The sequence below is a fragment of the Colius striatus genome, chromosome 17 (assembly GCF_028858725.1).
Source record: "Colius striatus isolate bColStr4 chromosome 17, bColStr4.1.hap1, whole genome shotgun sequence".
NCBI classification, from domain to species: domain Eukaryota; kingdom Metazoa; phylum Chordata; class Aves; order Coliiformes; family Coliidae; genus Colius; species Colius striatus.
Window position 1 is genome coordinate 11,310,976 of NC_084775.1, and position 21,732 is coordinate 11,332,707.

Sequence of the window (21,732 nt, forward strand, 5' to 3'; positions counted from 1 at the left end):
TGGCTGGCTGACATCCACTGAATGAAGGGAAAAAATACATACAAATACGTTGTCTGCTTTTCATTTCTTGGTGTTATCCCTATCTCTTTACTGATGATTAAGGGAGATTTTTCTCTTGCTCGCTTACTGTTTGAATGAAAGATCTGAACAACAACATTTTCAAATAATGCACTTACAGTATGACTTTTGAAAGAATTTGAGTTATAGTCTTTCCATCAGACAAAGCTTCAGTGAAAATGACATGAAAAATGTATTTTCTCTTTACCAGGATGTCAACTCTTCAACTTCATTGACATTGTCATCCAATAACGCTGCTGTCATCACAAAAACAATTACCAGAACACTTCCTCTAAAGCAGAAAACGCATTTTGTCAATGGAAAGGCCCAGCATCTGCAAGGTATCAACAAACAACCCAAAAGTATAAAAGATCTGGAGATCCAACTGCTGCAAGTGGAGTGTGAAGAACTCAAAAATCAGCTAGAATGCCTGAGGGTAGGTAAAAAGCCAGTTCTGCTCTTAATACATAACTGTGCTGGTAAACAGGTACATTGAAAAATATTTATTCCTAGAGATGTTAAAACCAAGTAGAAAAAAAAAGTTGATCTACTCAATTTTCATCCAAACAGATAGTTTACTGATATTTAATGGATTGTAAATTACCATGCCTAGAAGAGAACTTGTGTCTAAATTCACAATACTTCTGGTTTAGCCTCAAGTTAAGACTTTTACCAAGGATATAAACTTGTACTTTGGATAACTGAGTGGCATTCACATACTTTTTAATTACTAGACTATCATTCAACTCTTCTCAGATTGCTTTGTACTAATTTTATGCCCTACCAGCAACAGTTCTGAGACTTTTGTTACAGCAGTTTAGTAACAGCAACTAAAGAGAAGGGTTCCCAAAGGTTGGAATTGCTCATGTGGTTTTCTACCTCAACTTTGCCTGGCTTGATGAACAGCCAGAGGAGGTTTACCAAGTATTAGGGTACTCCAAGTATAGAATGTTGTGCTGCTGCTGTCAAGAGACATCTTACTTGTTAGGTGACAGAGGATTATTAAATCAAGCACAAAAAGTCACATGCATGAATATAGATGCATTGCTGTAGCAGATGTTCTTGTTTAGCTAGAAATTTAACTATGACAAACTATGTTATTGTCATCATCTAGCTGAGAAAACAGAAATTGAATATTTCCTGTCATGCAGGAAGGGCTGATGGGGCAGAAGCCAGGAGACACAGAAGAGTTACTGAAACAATCTCAGAAAGAGCTGTTGCTGCTTCAGAGACAGCTGTCCTTTATCTCCCCAGGAGGCTCTGTGTGTGTTTTGGCAGCTAGCAAGGTGAGCTCCTTCATTATTTTTTTGGTCTCATTCACTTTACAAAGTGGAATTAGAAAGGGGAAGAGTTTGTCATAATTTTGGCTTGTGTTATTGAAACAATGCACTGAATGGGCAAGAACTTCTATCAAGCTGTATCATACTTGATGTTGACATTTTGCCCTCTAAACTACCACATTAATAATAAACTGTTTGTGTTAACAATATCCTAACATATTACAATTCCAGTAAAGTGTGAATTCTCATCTACTATGGCATAAGTTGAATATGTTGTGTTTTTCACCACTCAAGTTTTTAAATGTTTACTTGATGTAGAAGTAAATCTGTGCCAATGGATTAAAAATCAGCTGATTTTTAAGAAAAGTTTTCCAGAAAGCTTGTAATAATTTATATATTGTGCACATATTACCCAGGCACTCCCATGTGTTAAACATACATGTTTTAAATCCACCTTTGAAAAGGAATATGAAGAGCTGCTTTGATTCAGTGGAACACATTACTGATGCCATTTTACAGTGATCTGACTCAAGAGTCAAGTTTTTGTTCGGTTTGTACAAATGTACATAAAGCAATGGATAAATTCATCTAGTCCCCACAAGGTAGATTTCTAAAATGTATCACCTGGAGTCTTCTGATATCACTTTGTGTCATATGCTGCAGATCTGTATTTGTTGCTGAAGCACAGTGTGCTAAGCGCTTGATATAGTCATAGTCAGGAGGAAGGTTTGCATGTGAAGCTTGCATATAGATTAACTGAGGGGGAAAACAAATCTGAACTTGCCAAAATTAGATGTTTTTTGGGAAAAAAATCCAAAACAACAAAGAAATTCATGCAACAAACTGGTTATAAAAGTAAGAGTGCACTTGCCTTATGATCAAAGCCATAATCTAATCTGGGAAGGAACATATGATCCTGAGTAGGAACAGCTTTTCTCTCCGAAAATACCCGAGTTTTGTTGTTCCCACTGCAGTCGTGAGTAATTTCAGGGAAGGTCGTTTGGGACTGAGATTTGCAGAAAAGAAGAGTGGTCTTGAATACTTATTTTTAGGTGTTGGCCTTTCCAACTAGAAAATTGTAGTCTTTCTGGAATGTGCCAGGATAGACCTTCAGGGAAGAAATCACACATTGTCTATAACCCTTTTCCTCATGTTTGTTTGGTAATATCACAGAACCAGAGCTCAGTTTTTGCATTATACAAATGTCCTTCATTTGTATAATGAGAGAAAAATTTCTCAGAAGCAATCAGTTACTTTGAAGATCATGCTGTGATACCCTGCACCACAATTAAACTCTAAACCTCTGAAAAGAAATGCTTTCTATCCAAGTGAGAGTGGTGATACTCGGTGTTGCTAGAAGCTTTGGGGTCAACAATCTTAACCAGGTGCTGAAATAGATTGATGCTTGAAAACTGGAATATCCAGAAACATAGGCAGTGCCATTTTGGAAAGAATCCTTAGCTGATTAGTAAACATCATTGTTCACACTTCATGTTTATTGTGGACTGGCAATCCAGGTAAGACAAGACTTGAGAAAGGAATCATCTGATGAGCATCTCTTCCGTGGCTCTTTACACATTCAGTGAAGCATCTGATGCTGACAGCTCCTGGAGATCTGAGTGCTCTCCATGTATTTCAACTTCATGGAGAAGTATTAGGCATTGAGGGAAATCAGGCTTTTTTTATCAAAGCCAAACTGTTCTGAAAATTCTCCTCCTTTTCTTCATTATGCCTGTTAGTAAAACCATGAGGGGAAGACTGATATCTGAAAAGGAACTCTGAATTTATATAGCCTGTTTCAGTTGTATGGACATCCAATTTTGGGGATAAAGCAGAGACATTATTAAATGGAGAGTTGTATTTCTGCAGGTATTTCACCAGAATTCAATAAAGTAGTTCCTTGAGACTGCAGTGTTTCATTCCTCTGTTAAATACCAAAAGGAAAATGCAGAAGTTCCACTCAACATAACTTCATATATTTTCCTGATAATTTGACCCTCAGCAGCCTTGAGAATTCAGGTACATTACAGTGAATGCATTACCCAAGTGCTCAGATTCTGAGAGTCAGATCATCTCTACTGGGTGGGTGAAAAGGGGAAAAGAAGAGGGGGAAAAAAAGGAGGAAAAAGGATCAAAGCTACATTTTTGAAACTTGTTTTATTTAAAATCTTTCCCTGCATTCCCTGACAGCATCTCCCTCTAGTCGCTGGGGAGATGCTCACTGCATAGTTAGAAGTTTAGTGTGAGTATACTGTATATAGTTCCTTGAGAAGAGGGAAGACAGAATGGTTAGGATGCTCCAGGTAATCTGTCTTAATACCCTTCTGCATTTGAGTTTCTGAGCCTTCTATTGGGCAGGCTTGGGAGCGAAAAAAAAATTGCAGCTCACATTTACAGTTCATTGGTTCGTGCCAGTAGGCCACAGATGACCTACTGAGAAGATCCTGTGATAGCATTACTTGGAGGTAAAATAAAATCTCCCAACACCCGCCTATCCCCTGCCCTCCCCTGACTGAAACACACCCTCGCTGCGATCCCACTTGCTGCTTGTCAGCTCCTGTCCGTGCTCCCTGCTGCTGTGCCGGGTTAATACGATGTGAAAGAGAAACTGGCAAATAGGGAAAGCCATCTTTGTGTGCGTATGTGTGTGCGAGCGCTGCTGTTTCATAGGCTCTGGCAGCTGCTGCATGGCCGATGATGCTTGCTCTCTCTTTTTCACCCTGCCTCCCTGCAGACAACTAATGAATCATTTCTAGCCTGAATACTCGCAGTGCAAACACACCAATGCTGCTGCTGCTGCTGCCGACGCTGCCGCCTCTCTCTCCAAGGTTGTAATTTGACACAGTAGACTGCAGCTCTCCCTCGGCAATGATCTTGCTGAACATCGGAAGCACTTGATTTGAAGGTATGCTGAGATTTCACCCTTTCTAAAAATAGCTGTTTCTGTTAAATGCTTTACAGGCCAAACGAGGGTGGGAGGGCTGAAGATTTGTAGGTGTGTGTGGGGTAGAATCCTGTTTTTAGTTAGCGGTAATGCAGCAGGAACTCTTATCGGAGGCAGACAAACTTTATTATTCTGCTGCAATTTGATGATGTCCTTCACTGGATCTTTTCGTCTAGGTGCTGCTCAGAATAATAAAATGTGTTAGCATCGTGCATGGGCACTAGGTAAAGGGATTAAACTCTTGCTAGATTATTCCATCCTTCCTCCTATTGATGTTTAATCTGATGCCATTTTTCCGGTCACTTTCCAATAAAGTAAATACTATATTGACAGGTTTGATGATGCCATGTTTCTTTTCTGTATTCATGGCTGTGGGCAAAGTTAATAATCATCCTGGCTATCAGTCCCCCCTCCCCTCCCTAAGCCCCCAAGCATAGTGCATATTCACACGAGCTGTTTGCTTTGCAGATGTATATTGTCATGTCATGGCAAAGTCATCAACGTGACTATTCTTCCATAGAGATATTGTTAATGAAATTATATGTGGTACTTATCTGACATCTGATGCTAAATTAGACCAATTGCAAGAAGATATCTCATCCTTTTTTGGTAGATGGGAGAGATCTTCTGCAGCTCTATATATATATATATAGACACACTATACATAGCAGTGTTTGTGGGAAGTATGTTCTGTATATGAGTGTGTAGAATAAATTAATAACGTTTTATGATAGGATATGCATATAAATACCAGTTAATTAGTTAGCACATACCAGGATGCTGGACTCGGTAATACAGTGGATGCTGCAGCGGTTTTTTTATTAACCTCTTATAAATTGGCTATTGGTTATAGCATTGAGCAGAGAAAGTGTGCCTTTCCAGCACTGATGGGATGGTCGACATTACAGCTGTGTGTGGTCTCAGTTCAATTTTAACTGAGGAAAATCTAAGTGCATATTAAAGCTTTAGTTTTTTCTTTTTGAGCTACTGATTGTTATTTTAGTGGTAAAACACTGACTGTGATTTTTTTGTCCAGTGCAGATAGAGACGCAGAGTTCATATATAAAATAACTCAACAGAATAACTTATTAACAAGTCTTGTCACTGCATCTATTAAATACAGCCTGCTCCTTAAGTGACTGGATATATTTTGAAGAAATGCTTAAAATTAGAGGCATTTATCTTAGCATTAAGAATTGCACAGAGTATGCTGAGACAGAGAAAGAATGCTGTGATTGCCATCATCAAAATACAAAAAAGGGCTATTGGTTAGCAAGATAGAAGAGCTGCCTCAAGAGAAAAGCATGAAATTTTAAAACACAGACCAAGGAGTACAGTGGAAATTAGAGGATCCTTCTAAATTCAGTGCAATAAAAAAAAATGCAGCACACGTGAACTGATCTGGAATTTGCTGTGGTCACTTTTATATTTCAGCTTGTTTGGTCAGGGGTGTTACATTTTTATTAGAGGAGGGCTTTCAAGCCTACCCAGTTGACAAGGCAATTCTGATCAAATCTTACAGATGTCAGACAGGATTCACTGCTGTAGATATCCTTTGAGATACTTAGGTATTACTTCTAGTAACTTAAAGGAGGCTGGTGGGTCTTTTAGCTGACTTTTGGCTATTTTTGTTAAAGAGGTCTGGTGGTCCTAATCAGTAGCTTTGTGCATACTACTCAATTTTTAATGGGGAAAAGACCTACTCTAATGAAACTAATGATATGGTCATGATGCCTGCAGATGAGAGAACAGCCATGATTTTTCATAGCTATATATCTGAATGACTTCCAGCCTGCTAACACACACAGTGTGACTGCACGTTAGAGGTAGTGAACGACATCCAACTTTATATATTTGAGTATACCCACAGCATCTTTATGAGACATTTAGTGCTTTGAATTTTCTAGAATGATAACCAAATTGCAGATTTAAAATGGCACGTGGTATTTAGGGATAGGAAAAGTGAGATGGAACAAAACATGGGAGAGTGTAAGTGCCACGGATTTCTGCATGAAAATGATCTGGATAGCTGATACATGCTGCTTCAGTCACTGACAAGTACAAGCTCAGAAATCTTAAACATCTGTGTAAGTGGCCAATCTTCTACTGATACAAGCTAGGTATGTACTTTTGTGTGTATACAAAAGAGGTATCTCTTTTGACTGTCAAGTCATTCTATTTTAGACATGTTAGACTTGCATACTCAGTTTAGATCAGTGTGTCATACTGAGTATGAAATGAATGTAGAAGCACAACAGTGATCATTCTGGTAATAGCGTATTAGGAAAGTCCAAGCCTTTGTGGATTGCCAGGAGTAGAATAAAAATGCCTGTGGTCACTGGATAGTTAGTGTTCTCTGGTATAAGGGTTTTTCCTTTATGTGTGTCAGATGCCCTACCACATATCAAAATTAGATATTCCAAATCATGCTGACTTTATTCTGAAATAAGAAACTGGTTGGGCATGCATCACTGTCCTGTCCTTTCGTTAGTTATGTTTCATGAAGTACAATTTGAGAATCAATGCTCTTCTTCATTTAATTGAAATTGTTAGAGGCCCTCATCACTGCTTAAAAATGTGTCAGAGTAGCTGAAATATCTGTTAGTCACGACTTTTCTTCCTGGGACTTATTTTTATCTTCGTATTCAGCAAAAGCTTCTGACTAAAGTGGAATTTTGTAGAAATCCTTTGTTTCCCCCTGTTGTAGCATTAGCTTGTCATGTCCAGTGAGCATTTTGATAGAATGGCATGCTATGCAAATAACATTTCCTCTCTCATCACTTTGAAAATCTTTCCATGCACAGTACTAAGAAACTGAGATCTATTTAAGATTTTCTGGAAAACACCTTGAGTTGCTGATTATGTCTCTTCTGATGGCTGATGTTCGAAGGTGACTGTCCACCACAGAAGACAATTGTCGTGAAGCATTGCTGGCAGTAACATTTGCTTATTGCTGTTAGAAGTGAAAAATATATACCAATATCATGATTAAAAATAGAAACGAAATGTAGCCACAGTGCTGGAAAAATGCAGCTTCTTCAAAGCAATGTGTCATGAAACCAGTGAAAAACAGGGCATCTGTCAGGCTTATTTGCATAGTGGGCTCTTGGGAAATGATGACCATTACCTGTTCTCCCAGTGTTTTCTGAAGCTATGGGTTGACACTGAAGTTTGAATGTGGTCAATGAGGTCTTCATTGCTTACTGTGACCTGTTAATAACATGTTGGAGTCATGTTCCTTCTGTAGCAAATGATTGTAAAGCCACCTGTGGTTGGCATTTTGGTGAGGAAATTATAGTGGCTTACAGGCCTGTGGCCCAACTCTTTGGATTGTTCTGGTGACGTGGCACTTGATAAGGAAATCAGAGTATGACTTCCAGCTTTGCCACAGATTCTGTGAATGGCCCTGGGCAAAGCACTTAGGCTCTCCTGGGCTCTGTTCTCCTTCTGTAAATGGGAATAATAATGAGCCCTTTTCACTACATTCTACTTATTTTATCTGCTTACGAAATGAGATCTTCAGATCAAAGACAGTTTTCTCTGTCAGGATGCTAAATCCCAATGGAGGCTCCTAGATGCTACTTATAAATCACTCAACAATCTGCACTGTGTGTTGCTGATCTCTAGAAAAACATTTCTACGTGTTGGATGAATCTGAATTGATTGGGAACTGTTTGGAATCATATTTGATTTGTTAAGCTTTCTGTTGGGTGTGTTCAGTTTGGAATGAAGAGCCTCGTTTTTCTGATGGCTGTTTAGTAGAACCATTCTCAGTGCAAAAGCCAGGACAGAGGAAGTCAAGCTGTAGGTCTGACTTTTACATATTTTTTAATTGTCATAAAGTCTTATATTTTCTGTGTTACAAGCAGTGGAACACTTGGTTTCTTAGGGAATAAGTATTGTTATGGCAAATGTTTTATGTTGATTAGCAAGCAGCAGCAGTGCACAATATTGCCACTAAGAATCAAGGGGAAGGTATTGCAATTACAATGGTATGGTAGAGTCTCTCTTTGTTCTTGTCTAATGGCAACTGGAAACTGTCTTCCATATTTGCTTTAAAGATCATCCTGTAGAAAGCTCTTCAGTAGGATACTTTCCTGAAGGCCTGAGCTGAGCACAGTGGACAGCCAGCATGTGCATCCCTTTCCTTCTCTGTTCCACCTCCACTGGGACTAGACTGATGTGGTTTTTTTCTTCTTTTTTACAAAGAGTTTTCAATTAAGGTTTTCCACTGGATGTGTGTGGGGCAAAAAATGACACCAATACCCTCTCTTTCCAACTTTGGAATTAAAAAAAGCCCTTTTGAGCCAGGTTAGCTTGTTTAAGGGTGGGTTAGAAAAGTCCTAAATTGAGATTGATTTCCTCCAGAATTGGGCATCTATTCTGTGACTTTACCATTTTAGCTCCTGATTAATAGTTCTGCATATACAGTTGAAAAAGATCTTACTCCTGTATGGAATATCATGGGTCCTTTTCACTGACATGGAAGGTGCATCTTTAGTAACTTCACTGTCCAACTCACTTAAAAATCGTCTCTGATATTAATCAGCAGAGACTCTTATAGATCTGTACCAGTTTTTGCCAGGAGGGATAGCTCAGCACAGTATCTCTGGGAGTGTGGCAATGGACTGAACTCTTACTGGAGGTGGATAGCACTGATGGTGCTTAGAATTCGCCTGGATGAAGCTCACAGTTGTCACTACAACAAGAAATACATGGTTGGATCTGTCCCCTGTTTACTGCAATTTCTGTCTTCTGTGACAGTCACAGTTTTACCTATTTGTTAAATCTTCCATTCTGTTTTCCCCACTTCTCTGCTCTCAGCTCTGTGTACAGTTTAGAACGTTCTTCTGTCAATTCCAGGAGTGCATTTCTTCCTTTCTCTCTTGTTTACTGCTTGCTAATTAAATTTTGTAGGTGGCAGTTTGAAATCTTAGTGGGACGTGTCATGTGGCTGCTAATGCTCTGCAGATCTCTATTACATAACCCTTAAGTAGTTTGGGAAAATGTGCTTGTGTCATACTGGGCCTGACATAAGGCTCTGTCTGAAGCCAGCAGCCTGATCAGGTTTTTTTATGTACAATGACTGTAGAAATCTTGTGGATGGTTTGTTCTGGCACAAGATTTGTGCCCTCGGTTGTCAGGCCAATTGTCTTATTTCCCTGAAATGCTGTGCAGTCTGCACCGTCTGCCTTTCCTGCAGGGTAGAAGAGGGGAGGGGTTACAGTTAAACACTGACATGCTAGGTGATGATCAAATGAATATTAAATGCAGTGTGCTAGGATTGTTTATTTTAGTTTTGAAGTGACCAGAGTACAGAACAAACATAGAAAACCTCTCCCTGTGTCCCCCCACCCCTTCACCTCTTACAGATCTTAATTGGGCTCTGGTGCATAATGCAAAATGAAAACATAAATCAATATAGAAGTTTAAAAAAGTGCTGTGTAGAGTTGATCAATTTTTAATGCATGGTAATTCATTAGGTTGCTGTTTTGCAAAAGCACTTGCATAAGTGGCAGCAATGTATCCAGGCATGGAATAAAAGCTCACCTTGCTTTTTCTGAACCAGCACCATTCTCCTTTCCGTACAATTTCACATTCTTGAGGTATAAACTGTATTTATACATTATCCAATGCAGCTTGAACACTCAATTGTTGATGGACTAGCTCTATGCCCTGAAGATATTGTCTCATTTTGGTTTCCTGACCAGGATATAGGCCTTGGAGGCTGGGTCTTGTTTGTGGCTCTGGCACTTGACACGCTATGTGCTCTCATATATATCACAGATCTTTCTGCCTCAGTTTCTTTATCTGCTGGGAAGGCTCAGTGACACTGAGCTGCTGTAGCCTTGCAGCAAAAGCTGCAGTTAGAAAGTAGGAACACCTAGATGAAATTTTGAGTGATTGTGCTTTTTCAGATTTTTTTTAATGAAGTCTGATTTTCAGGTCTATAATTTTACATTAAAATCTGTGATTGTGTGAACCTGAATTTTGCTCTAGAGCAGCCTTTAGTTTGTAGTAACAATTTTCAGTGAAAGTTCTTTACAAAGTACTTAAGAATGATGGTTTATGCCATTCTGCCCATTTTGCAGATAAGAAATTCTCAACATGCTTCATATTTATTTGCCCAGCATCATTCAGCAGGGCCAATGCCAATCTATGGATAATGCTTATAGAGTCCTGTCCAACATGTGATCCATTGTATGGCTTCTCTTAAAGAAAATGTGTATAAAGAAGGGAAGAGGGGGCAAGATTGATCTTCTAGAAACAAGCTTTCTCTTGTTGCACTTTAAATTAACTGACCATTTGCCTGTGTGCTACTTGTAGTAAAGAGTTTGTGAGTGTATTAATTTCTTAAAAAACTACTACTATCATAAATCATGGTGACTATAATCAGTTTGTCTCTTCTCCTAATGGCTTCCTGCTTATCTACTGGGTATACTGAAACTACAAATGTTGCATTGCTGGAAGGGATCTCTGATGCTCAACAGTCTTAAATCATCTATAAAATATATGCATCGTACATGTCCTGCGATTCAGTAGGTTTGGCTTGATTGGAGATCAAACAGGTACAGTTAATACTGCTGTGTTACCATGGCTGTTGGCTGCTGGATGAATTAGGCTGAGAACAAAGAAGCAACTGTAAAGCAGTTTTGTGTGGTAAAGGCAGATGGGTACAGCTAATGCTTTTGTATTTTAAAGGAAACCTGTCATTAAGGCAGTTGTTTCTCTAAATAACGTGCATAGATGAGCTCTTTGGGATCTGGACTCTTTCCAGTTACTGCGCTTTACAGTCACAGAGTGAGTTGTCATCCAGGCAAGTTCTGTCCTGAATTGTTTCAGGATGCAACAGGTGGCTGACCTGAACAAATGAAACTATGGAACATGACTTACAACAGAAGACCTTTTCTTGCACTATTAGCAATAATCCAATCTCTTTATTATCTGAGCTGTCTGTGCTCTGTCGTACCTTGCCAGTGATGAGTGTTGGAGAGCAGCAGCAGAATTTCTTGAGGACTCCTGCCAGGGAAAAAAATGATAGCAAGGATTTTATAAACTTTAGAGGAACATCCTGCATAAACACTGTTGACGAGGGAGAGGCGATTTGGAAGGACGGGTAGGATACTTCATGTCATACCAACTGTCATAGCTCTGATGGCTCAAATGGACTTAAGCTTATTTCCTACAATGGTCATAGGTCACACATTTTCTCATAGTTCCCAAAGCTGAAATACCTCATATGTGGTTAATTTTTAGTCCCCTCAGCTACAAGAAATTACTGTTTGAAAGATAAAACATCGTGTAAACTCTTAGGAGAAATTGTTAAAAATATCTGCAATTTATTCTGCAAAAGAGACAGGTCTTTTGTACACCAGGAAAGGTGTCTGGAGCAAAGCATTCACTTGCACTGTGTTCCTTTTAGGTTGGGACCAGCTTAGTTTGTCTTTTTGTAGCTCTGTGTACCAGTTCTTTGTAGAAGTCAGATTAGATATTGTAGAATTTCCCAGGCAACTGAATGAGGAAGGAAGAAGTGGAGAGGCTTTAGGAAAGAAAACACAGTGAGAAGGCAGAGTAAAAAATTGAGTGAGATAAATAAGAAATCTTGTTGATAAACCTCCAGAATTAAAAAGTAACATACATTTATTTTCCATATGTATGAAGGGATTTGCCTGGTGTCTGTGCAGACTTGCATATTATAATTGTTTCATATATGTGATAGTTTGATGTAATACTAAGTTTAGAAATGGTCATTCTTAAATACCGAGGATTGACAGTATCCTCCTTAATTCCCTGACATTGACTCTTTGTCTTCAGTAATATACTACAATTTAGCTTTTTCTAAGCTTATCATTTGTGAACTACTGCCCCCTCAAAACTAGAATTCACAAGTAAGCAAAATGGAACTGTCCTTGACATCAAATCTGCCTTGAGGATAAAAATGATCTTTTGTTTGTAACGTGTAACAATTGCCAAGAGGACAGGATTTTCAGGCAGTCATAGCTCTTAGAAAAATACAGGTTTGAGGCACATAGCTCTATGTATTTTTGTTTAATTATTTTCAACATTCATTTAAAGTATAATTGCTGGCATTAACTAGGAAGAATAATGCATGCTGATGAGCTGCAGTGCTTTTAAGGGTCCATGTTATTCCTACTATCAGAATTAGTCCTTTTTTTAACAACTTCATGGCTGAAAAGGTTTTCTTTTCTAATGAGTTGATGCAGTATATCTTTTTCAGATAAGTGCTAAATATTTTCTTGTGTGCATGAATCCCACTGTTATAATCCAGCACAAGGGTGCATAGGCAGAAGTACATTTGGATTTTTATAGTCCCATCAAACATCCTTTATGGAAGAAGGCCTGTGAAGTCCCACAGGAACATTTAACTATCACTACCCACCATTATTGGATTGATAATATACTACTATTACATAAATAATACACACATCAAGTAAATACTTCAGGGGAATTATCACAACATCCTACTCTGTGTTGCATGTCTCTTAAAATTACTATACATATTTAAAAGGGAAGGAGAGAAATGTAAGAAACAGGCCATAATATTTCATCATGAGTAACTGAAACAGTTCACTTATACTGTGAAAGATTGAAATGCATTTTAAAGGTTTACTCTTTTTGTGTCAGTGTAAGGTTTATGATCAAGAAAGATGAACTGGAACAAGCAGAAAGAATAAACAAGCATAGGAATAACTGAGGAATTCGGACAGCTTGTGCTATGAAAGAAGACTGAAAAAGATTATTCTTTGTAGTCTTATAGTGACAAAACAACTAGGTAACAGTCTGATTTTGTGACTATTTTTTCCTCTTGTAATTTTTACAGTGAAGCATATGCTTAGTGCTCCAATTCAAGCACCAAAAGATTGTCAAGGCAATAGAAGTGTTCAATGATATGATAAAGCTGTTCATTTTTAGTGTAACTTATCAGTAGCATCTGTCTGTCTAAGTTAAACTTCAGGTTTTACCTTCTCTGAGTCCTTCACGGACTAGTTCCCTCTCTGAATCCAGTAACTCTCAATTAACCCTTTCTTTCTTTCTTTTACTTTTGCAGTATTTACATGGAGCCTGGAGTATTTTTCTCAGTGTAGCTGATTGGAAGTTGTAACAGTTGCTGTATTGTGAATAGCTCTGCAGTTCATTTTTAGGGTTTTCCCAAGGTGTTCCTGAGAAAAACAGGTTCTTATTTCAAATTGTTATTCCGAAAGGTGAGAGACTGAGGGGAGTATCCAGGGAAATTTAAAGCCTTAATAGCAAACCCAGGGGGAAACATCTGTTATTGAATTGAAGAGATGGGGAAGTGATGTAAAGAACATAACAGTTGATAGAACTCTGTTGTAGCCATGTAAGGGTAATTTTAAATAATGGTGTATCTTTGCACCAGCCAAATGCACAGTTTCTTTTCCTAGAAGGTCAGCAACAAGGGTACTAGAGTTTGTGCTCTGACTTGTATGGCTTACCCCTAGGCTGCATCTGAAATTCAGGCCAGTTCTTGGATGCCCACATAAGCAAAATTCCTGATGAGCTGATACATTAAGATTTTTTGCCTCTACTTTTTCATCATTGTAGTCAGTTGTGTTCAGCACGGGGCAGCCTCAGCCACTCCTCACAGAGGCCCTGCACTGCCAGAAGCTGGGTGTGGGCACTCAGTGTAACCATTCCAAAAAACATAACTCCTGCTTGCATGTGTATTTGCCAGTTTCTCACAGTAACATAGTCCTGATTTTCACTTCCTGAAAGAACTTCAAACCTGAAGATCAGGTTGCAAACAGGCTTCTTTGTTTTCTTAGTTGTAGGGATGTTTTTGTACGTGACCTGCATGGTTGTCTTCAGGCAATTTTGTTTGATACTGGTAGTGTTTAAATGATTCCATCTCAAGAAGCTTTGGATGCATAGAGTTTCAAGCTTTTATTCACTTCTGGCTGTGTCTATGCAAGTCTATTTGGAAGGGCATGGCAGTAGTTTGCCTTTTACAAGCACGGGATCAATGGTTAAGAAATGTTAAATGCATTATTCCATAGATATGTTAGTGTATGTTTTATGGATTCATGGGATGCATTTTGCCTTTCATCTGGGATATTAAAGTACTTACAGATATTAATTAACAAATTTTATTGCACATCTGTTTGGTAAGAATGATTGTTATCCCCATTTTGTGTAGAAGGGCACATGATTTCCTTGAGTCAGTGACAGTGCTGGGAATGAAACTTGGATGTTCCACCCACACCGTAGCCCTGCTCCACTGAGTAAACTTACCATTAACTGTACAGGTTTCTGTAAAATAGATATGAAACATATTCAGTTTTGAATCCTTTTCTGATGCAGAAGTTAAAGCTAACAAGCAAAGTGAGCAGTTGTGTACTGCTGTATACAACTAGTAGTCACAGAGGGTAAAGTAATGAAACAACATTTTGTGAGAAAGACACAGATCCTTTTATTGTCTGCTTCACAAGGTGCTTGTAGTTCCCTACAGGAAGATAGTAACTATGTCTGACTCACTCTTCAAATACTCCTTTTATCTATTTTGTGGATACAATGGAGACAAAAGTCAAGATTTAGGGCTAGCAGGGAGTTGTTCCTGTTGCAGAACAGTAAACTGCATTTATTACAGTTGCTGAAAGAGATGTTTATTGTTGTTGGTTCAGAGAGAGATTGCTGAAGCAACGTGGTTTGTAATACATTGCTTAAAATTCTCCCTTTCTGTTGGTAGCCTGTTGTCCACATGTGAAGATATTCTTTTTTTGTTATATAACAGGATGTAGTTGCTCCCCATCCTTATTTGATACTAGTTTGTAAGATATACTTGGGATTGTGTGCAACTCAATCTGATCATTTAAGGTTCTGTTTGTTTTGGAGCTGACCTGAAGATTTCTGGACTGACCTATGATGATCTAACGTCTTCTCTGACTATAAACTATTGCTGATGACTTATTCTCTTAGCTTGCATAGTACAGGTGTGTGATTCTGGCCTTAAAGTCTTCAAACTGTCATTTGTAGTGATGCTGTGCCTGAGATCTGAATTATGGAGGCCTGTGATGGGTGGGAGTATTAGATCTGCTGCTACAACCTTGAAAATAAAGGTTAAAATATCTTTATTTGGCTTGTAGAGAAAAAAAATATCTTTATTTTGGCTCATAGGTCCTAAAAATCCTGCTGAGAATCAAGAGGTTGCCAGAGGTTTCTAAGAAATGATTCCTCCTGAGAAAATTGGGACAGAATTTGCCTTCTTTATTTAGAATTTATGAAAAAAACCCCTGTATTTAAAGACTTCCACTCTCTTCCTGCATGAACAGTGACTGGAGTTTAGCATGCTGTCTGTAATCACTCGAGCTACAGATAGTTAAAACATTGAAGGAATCAGGCTGGCGGTGAGCCTAATCACTGTGCAAAAACAATCCATACCACAGCAATATTAACCTTTACCATCTGGAGTATTCTTAGTTTCCCTCCAGTGTGCTTATCTAAGCTTGCCAGCAGAACTTGCAAGGTAAAGACTGAAAGCAGATGTGATGTAGGGGTTTTGTTTGTTTATTTTTATTCATGCATTCCAGTCTTCACACTAACAGCTTTCCTGCAGAATTAAAATAGAACGTGCACTAATCTGCTCTGCTGAAGGTAAAGAGGTGGAAGGTCAGTGTAAAGATTGTACTCTGATTCCCTTGGTTGTGTTGTTCTCTTATTCCAGGAAGGAAAGAGCAGTACAAGACTTTGTAGCAAATCTCTTAGAGATAGTGTGGTGCTCCCTTTAACGGACGAGAACTCTGTCCAAACAAGAGCTTCACAACCTATTCACAGACTTGTCAAACATGTCACAGTGGAAATGAGACTTTCACAAGCTAACTCAACCTCAGTCTTTACTCTCACCTATAACTGTTTCTCTGTCATTTGCTGCATGACATGGTTTGTTTCAGTGATGTCATTTGCCAAGTGCATCCTGTCAGCCAGATCAGCTTCTTATTTCCTACATTCATGAGTGTCTTATGAATGGGACCAGAGGAGAGTCTGTGGGGAAAATAGCAACTGGGAACATGCTAGCTAGGAAGGCCTTTTTCAGAGGAATTGCACAGATTGTGCATCAGCCATAAGCAGCCTTAGACTTTGGCCTTTTTTATGTGCCCTGGTTATCTTGCTCTTGTCACTAACTCTTGGAGATTTACAAGCACCTTCCTCCTTACAAACACATGTACAGTCACAACACAATTATGGATTCCATATTCAGGTAGAGAAAGGGTAGTGTCCTGAACTGCTTCACTACTGGCCTACCAGTTGAGCCATTAACTTTATGTAGACTCCTTTTTATCTATTTCAGCATGTGTAAGGTCACAGTTTAAATGCTACCCCAGTACTTGCACCAGTAGTTAGAAATATATGATGCTGGTGTAGGAAAGAAAGCAAAAAACTTTTCTATATAAGCTTCTATAAAATTCAAGATGGAATTTAAGTCTGTGAAGCTCACTCAGTCAGAAGATTTATATTAACAACTTACACTGGCAGTGATGAAGAAATAAGATATGTAGCAGAAATAGAATCTGCTTGTGAGGAAAAATATTGTAAGCTTCAAGGAATCTTCAAAGTAACCACATTCCTTAAACGATAGAAAGCAGAAAATTGCTATGAGTCTCGATTTCATTAACTGGATCAAAGAGGAAGATGGATGTGACCTGCATATCATCAATTCTATCCTTTCACTTACCCAGGATGCAGATGGAGGCTGGAGAAAAAGAAAATCCTTTAACTAATCTTCATATAACTTAATAGGAAAGTCAAAGTAAATTGATTCTCACTTCCTGGGCTTAATTCTAGACCTGTGATAATTTAGTTATTTAACTTGCCTTTATTCAAAGAGCTCCCCTGGAAAAGGGGGCAAGTGTCAACAGCTATTATAGGCACTGTTTCATGTGAAATGAAGGTGTAGGCACAAACGTATATGAGGTTCAGGTGATCTGTTAAATGACTCATAAGAAAAGCAAGTGGGAGGTCAAGGTAAATTTACTGTAAGTCTAGCCAGAGAAAGGACCAGCTTTAGCACCATCACCGAGTGAACACAAGGAATGACTAGTGCTTGGGCAGTATGGTACTTATAAAAATTAGATGGAGAAAGAGAGCTATTTTTAGTGTCTCTTAGAGTGGAGATAAATTACACCTTAAAAGTGCCCATTTTTCCATTGACTGCAAGAGGGCTCAGACAACGAGATCAATTGTAGGTATTTATATCCCTCTAATGATAAATAAAATGACCCCCTGAAGATTTACATATTCGACTTCGTATAGGAATGTGTCTAAATGTTAATATTAAACACTTCTAAACTCTGTAATTGAAATAAATTTTGAAAACTGTTTGGTTCTGAGAAAAGCTGATGCATCATTCATAATTGCTATGTAGATGATCCAAAATCCTTACTATGTGAAAAATCGATGGCTGTTTGAAAAACCGATGGCTAGGACCTGAGGGCTTGAATCTGATGTTGACACGTCTCTCTGATTTTAGTGTGAAGCAGTCCCTTGTTGTATTCCACAGGCTGAAAATCTCTTTTGATTAGCCCATTAGTGCATGGGCAGAATGACAGATTATTCACCTGTAGAGTTAAAGCTGTGGACTGCAGTGTTTTTGGAACGCAGGGGGAAGCCTGTAGCGTTCAGGTGGCTGTGCTGTAGGGCTAGTCTGTTTGCTAATGCTTTTGGCTGTGTATGTAGGCACAGATCCAGCGAGGCTTATGTCAAAGACTTGCCTTGATAACAAAAAAAAGCATTCTCTCTGCAGGTTCAATTTCTGTTTTGGCAGATACATTTAAACTTGGTCATGAAATTATTTATAATTGTCAGCAATGCCCTGATACCAGGTGATCAGAGAATTAACAGTGGTACTGCTGTTCACTACATAAGTTGTTGAAAGTGTTGGACATATGAGAGGATAGAAAAATTATGGACTTAACAATCCAGGTTCACAACACTGTTTATCTAGTGATGGGAGATTCTGTTTTTGCCAAAACGATGCATTTGCTATTGCCAAAAGAGGGATGTCAGACTCAGATGGTTTGGCTATTGAAATGTACCAGCTGTTGTCAGATGCCTTCTGGCTTTTGTTTGGGTTTCAGATTTCTTTACAGAGATGACTCTTTAGTTCTTGTCCTGTTGTTTATGTCAAAGGGAGTTATACATTTTCCTGACTGTCATTTTCTCATAAAAGCCACTTCAAATCCTTTTTAAAGGATTTACATTTTATGTTGATAATACTTAGGGCTTAAAGGAATGATTCTCCTTAGACTTCTGGTAGCATCAGTCAGGGATAATGCTAGTAAGAAAGATATTAGTTTCATGTATGCAAATGAATTAAATATTGATCTGTCTGATACATGTCTCATTTAAATAAAAATCAACAACCACATGGAAAAGACAGGTATTGCTTTTATCACTGTGTGCTTGTCTGCAGAACAATCCAGTAGCTTGTTCATACATGTTCCTAAAAGCTGAGGTTTAAATGCTTTGCTGAATGGAGATATAACTGTAACAGCTCTGATCTGTTGTTCATCTCTTGACATGTGGACCACGGAATCCTTTGTGCTTCTATAAACCTGAATGTGAAGTGTATATTAATACATGATGTTGTGAATGTTCCTATTGAAACAAATATTTAAGGAAGTTTAACATTGATGGATATCCAATTTTCATAAATACATATTTTTTTTCTTCTTAGGAGATTTATACAGGTCTGAGTTGATGCCAAAGTCAGAGCTTCCTTATAGTCTGAAAAATAGTAATGGGTACATTTATCTCAAGAATTATTTCTTATACCCGTTTTTCCAGTACGCAGAAGTTGTCTATATCTGTGGCATTAATAAAATGGAGAAATCATCCAGCCTTAAGTTAAATAAGCTTTTTTGTATTTGAAAATTAGGTAAATTATTTGCTATTTGTATTTCATCAAAGAAATACTTGATATCATAGAGATATCACTTGCACCTTGGTTTATACATGAAATTTTTATCTAAGTGTTAAAAAAATAAAAGGCAGCATTTTCATCTAATAGCCAGATTACACTTTTTCTCTAGGATCACATTTCTTGCTCTTGGCACAGTATTTATTGACGTGCTCTGTGGTACTCTGTTTTTTGTGACATACAGTTGGAGTGCTTTTCAGATCTAAGATACTAATGTATGAGTTGTTTGCATCAGGACCTCATGTTCAGAAGGTACCAAAGTAAAGTGGCTTTGAAATTATCACAAAAACTTCAACAGCACACTCTCACATTGAATTTAAGATAGATTTCTGCAGCTAAGTGTTTAGCTAATTAAATTCAGAGCAGTTTGTCACAGTAGCTAAAAATATGGGAACCCTGAAGACTGCAGTGCTCTGGAGAACTGATGTCAGCTAAAGCAAGAGCCATTAAGAAAATTAGAATGGCTGAGAATTTAAGCTGAAAGGGCAAAGCAATGTAATATTGAATGTATAAAGAAGAGTAAAATTAAGGCAAGGATTTGAGAAGAGGCAAAAAGCTTTTGTAACTATGGATCTTCTCAGTGAAGCTCCCATCAGTGCTAGTTTTTATGGAGAGTGATCAGTTTGGAGAAGGTGTATGCTAAGGAAGTTAAAGAACATCTGCTTCAAAAAGTGAACCAGTTGACCAAGAAATAGAACAAAGTCAAAGACTTTTTGCATCTAATGGTATTGGTTCTGAAAGCTGGAATGCACCATGTCCTAGGAAGAGTTTTTCAGGGAACTCTCAGACTCAGATCTTCAAATGTCTTCAAAGATATGTGTTTCAAGTGACTAAATGTCTACAGTTTAGTATTGCTTTCCTGTTTAGGAACTTAGATGAAAGCTAGACTATCAAAAGTACTGAGAAGGTAAAATGATTTCAGTGTACTGCCTTTTAGAAAATGGGGCCACAAATAATTGTGGACTTACACTCTTGAGAGAAATATTGCAGAGGGAGAATATTTCAGCCTTTACAAGCATATATAATCATCCCAGTCAAATATAAGTCCCTGCTTACTGGGTGAGACAGTAAAATGCTAGTATTTTCCCCAGGGTAATACAAAACTGGAACCTTTCAGTGAAGATAATGTTATACACAGAATGTACTGTCAGGACTCTGAGTGGGAGGTGAAGTAACTGGGTGGAAATGCAGACCAATTCCATATCATTGTATCTCCTACGCACCTTTCCTTATAACAGCTGCATGTGCTGGAAAGCATATATGCTGTCTTAGCAGCCAAATGTTCTGTTTAGGAGAAGAGGGTCAAGCTAGGTTTGTCCCAAACATGACCAGTGTGTGATTGCTCAGATTACTGTTACTTAACCACTATGTACCAGATAAATAGTACAAGAGTGACCCTGTTGTTACAAAGCCTATGTTTACTTGTGGCTAAAATACAGCTTTGGGGTTGGGATACAACTTTTGGAAACTATTGAGTAGAAGACAGTCTCATTTACCTGTGTTATAGGAAGGTTAAGTAAGGTAGGAATAGATCATAGGGCTTCTCTAATGCCATAGCAGGTGTCCTAATCTGTGCTACCTCTGTGTTAAAGCTGTGTGATAGCTGTAGAGTTTTATTATTAAAAAGATTTCTTATTTAAAAAAAAAAAAACAAGCCCAAGCTTTAGCTAATTTTTGTTATGTTCACTGGGAAGTAATTCACTTTGCCAGGTAGTTAGTTCAGTTATCAAACCAAAATCAATAGTTTTTTTAAATACAATCTTTCCCATTGGTTAAGGTGTGCATTCTATTGCTTAGTAAGTGTTTTTCTTGTGTCATCTGGCTGTTTTTTATCATTCCACTGACATAGACTATAGGATGTTTCTGTTCCAGTGCTGTGATTGCATGCCTGGATAATGTCCAGTACAGCCTATTGTTCTTTCTTACTTTGAGTTGCAAGTGACAAGTGAGCCCTAATTTTTAAATTTATTTATTAAAAACTCTAAACAACAATCTTCCCATTCACAATCAAGATCACTATTCATCTAAAACGAGATCTATATAATTACCCACAAGCTAAACTTAGCTTTTGCAGTAGTGTTTCCTCTTTCTTGGCATAATGGGAATTGTTTCATTTGGCTAAGATTGGGAAGATATTTGAGCAGAGATATTAGGAATCAAATACCATCAGTGAGTGATTCCACTGGTGTGGACAATTAGGAATAATTGCTTGTGTAATCCATCATCACTATGGCATTTGGTTCCATGTCAATAATATCATTTATTCCCAAACTGCTTCACTTGAATAACTTTTTTTCTTCCTTACACAGAGGTTGAATAAATTATCTAAGGTCAGAGGCTGAGCCTCTGAAGACAGGTAATAGATCTGCATCCCCTGGTTCCCATGGCAAATGTTATTTATTCATTTATTCTTGGTTCTGTGAAATGGGTGATAGTCACCAAAGTGCTTTTTATTAGCAGCCCAAGGTAGTGGAGGAGGCAATATTATTAAAGGTCAG

At 38.1% G+C, this 21,732-nt stretch overlaps 1 protein-coding gene across 1 annotated transcript in view; it reads left to right on the forward strand.

The window, feature by feature from the left end:
- The first annotated feature begins 425 nt into the window (after nt 1–425).
- The window catches only part of RIMBP2 (RIMS binding protein 2), a 121,730-nt gene continuing 100,423 nt past the window's right edge, over nt 426–21,732 (forward strand). Inside the window, exons 1-2 of the mRNA XM_062009717.1 lie at nt 426–493; nt 1,209–1,343. Coding sequence (XP_061865701.1) covers nt 1,218–1,343 — 126 coding nt within the window. The 5' untranslated portion in view covers nt 426–493; nt 1,209–1,217. The remainder of the gene's footprint in view (nt 494–1,208; nt 1,344–21,732) is intronic.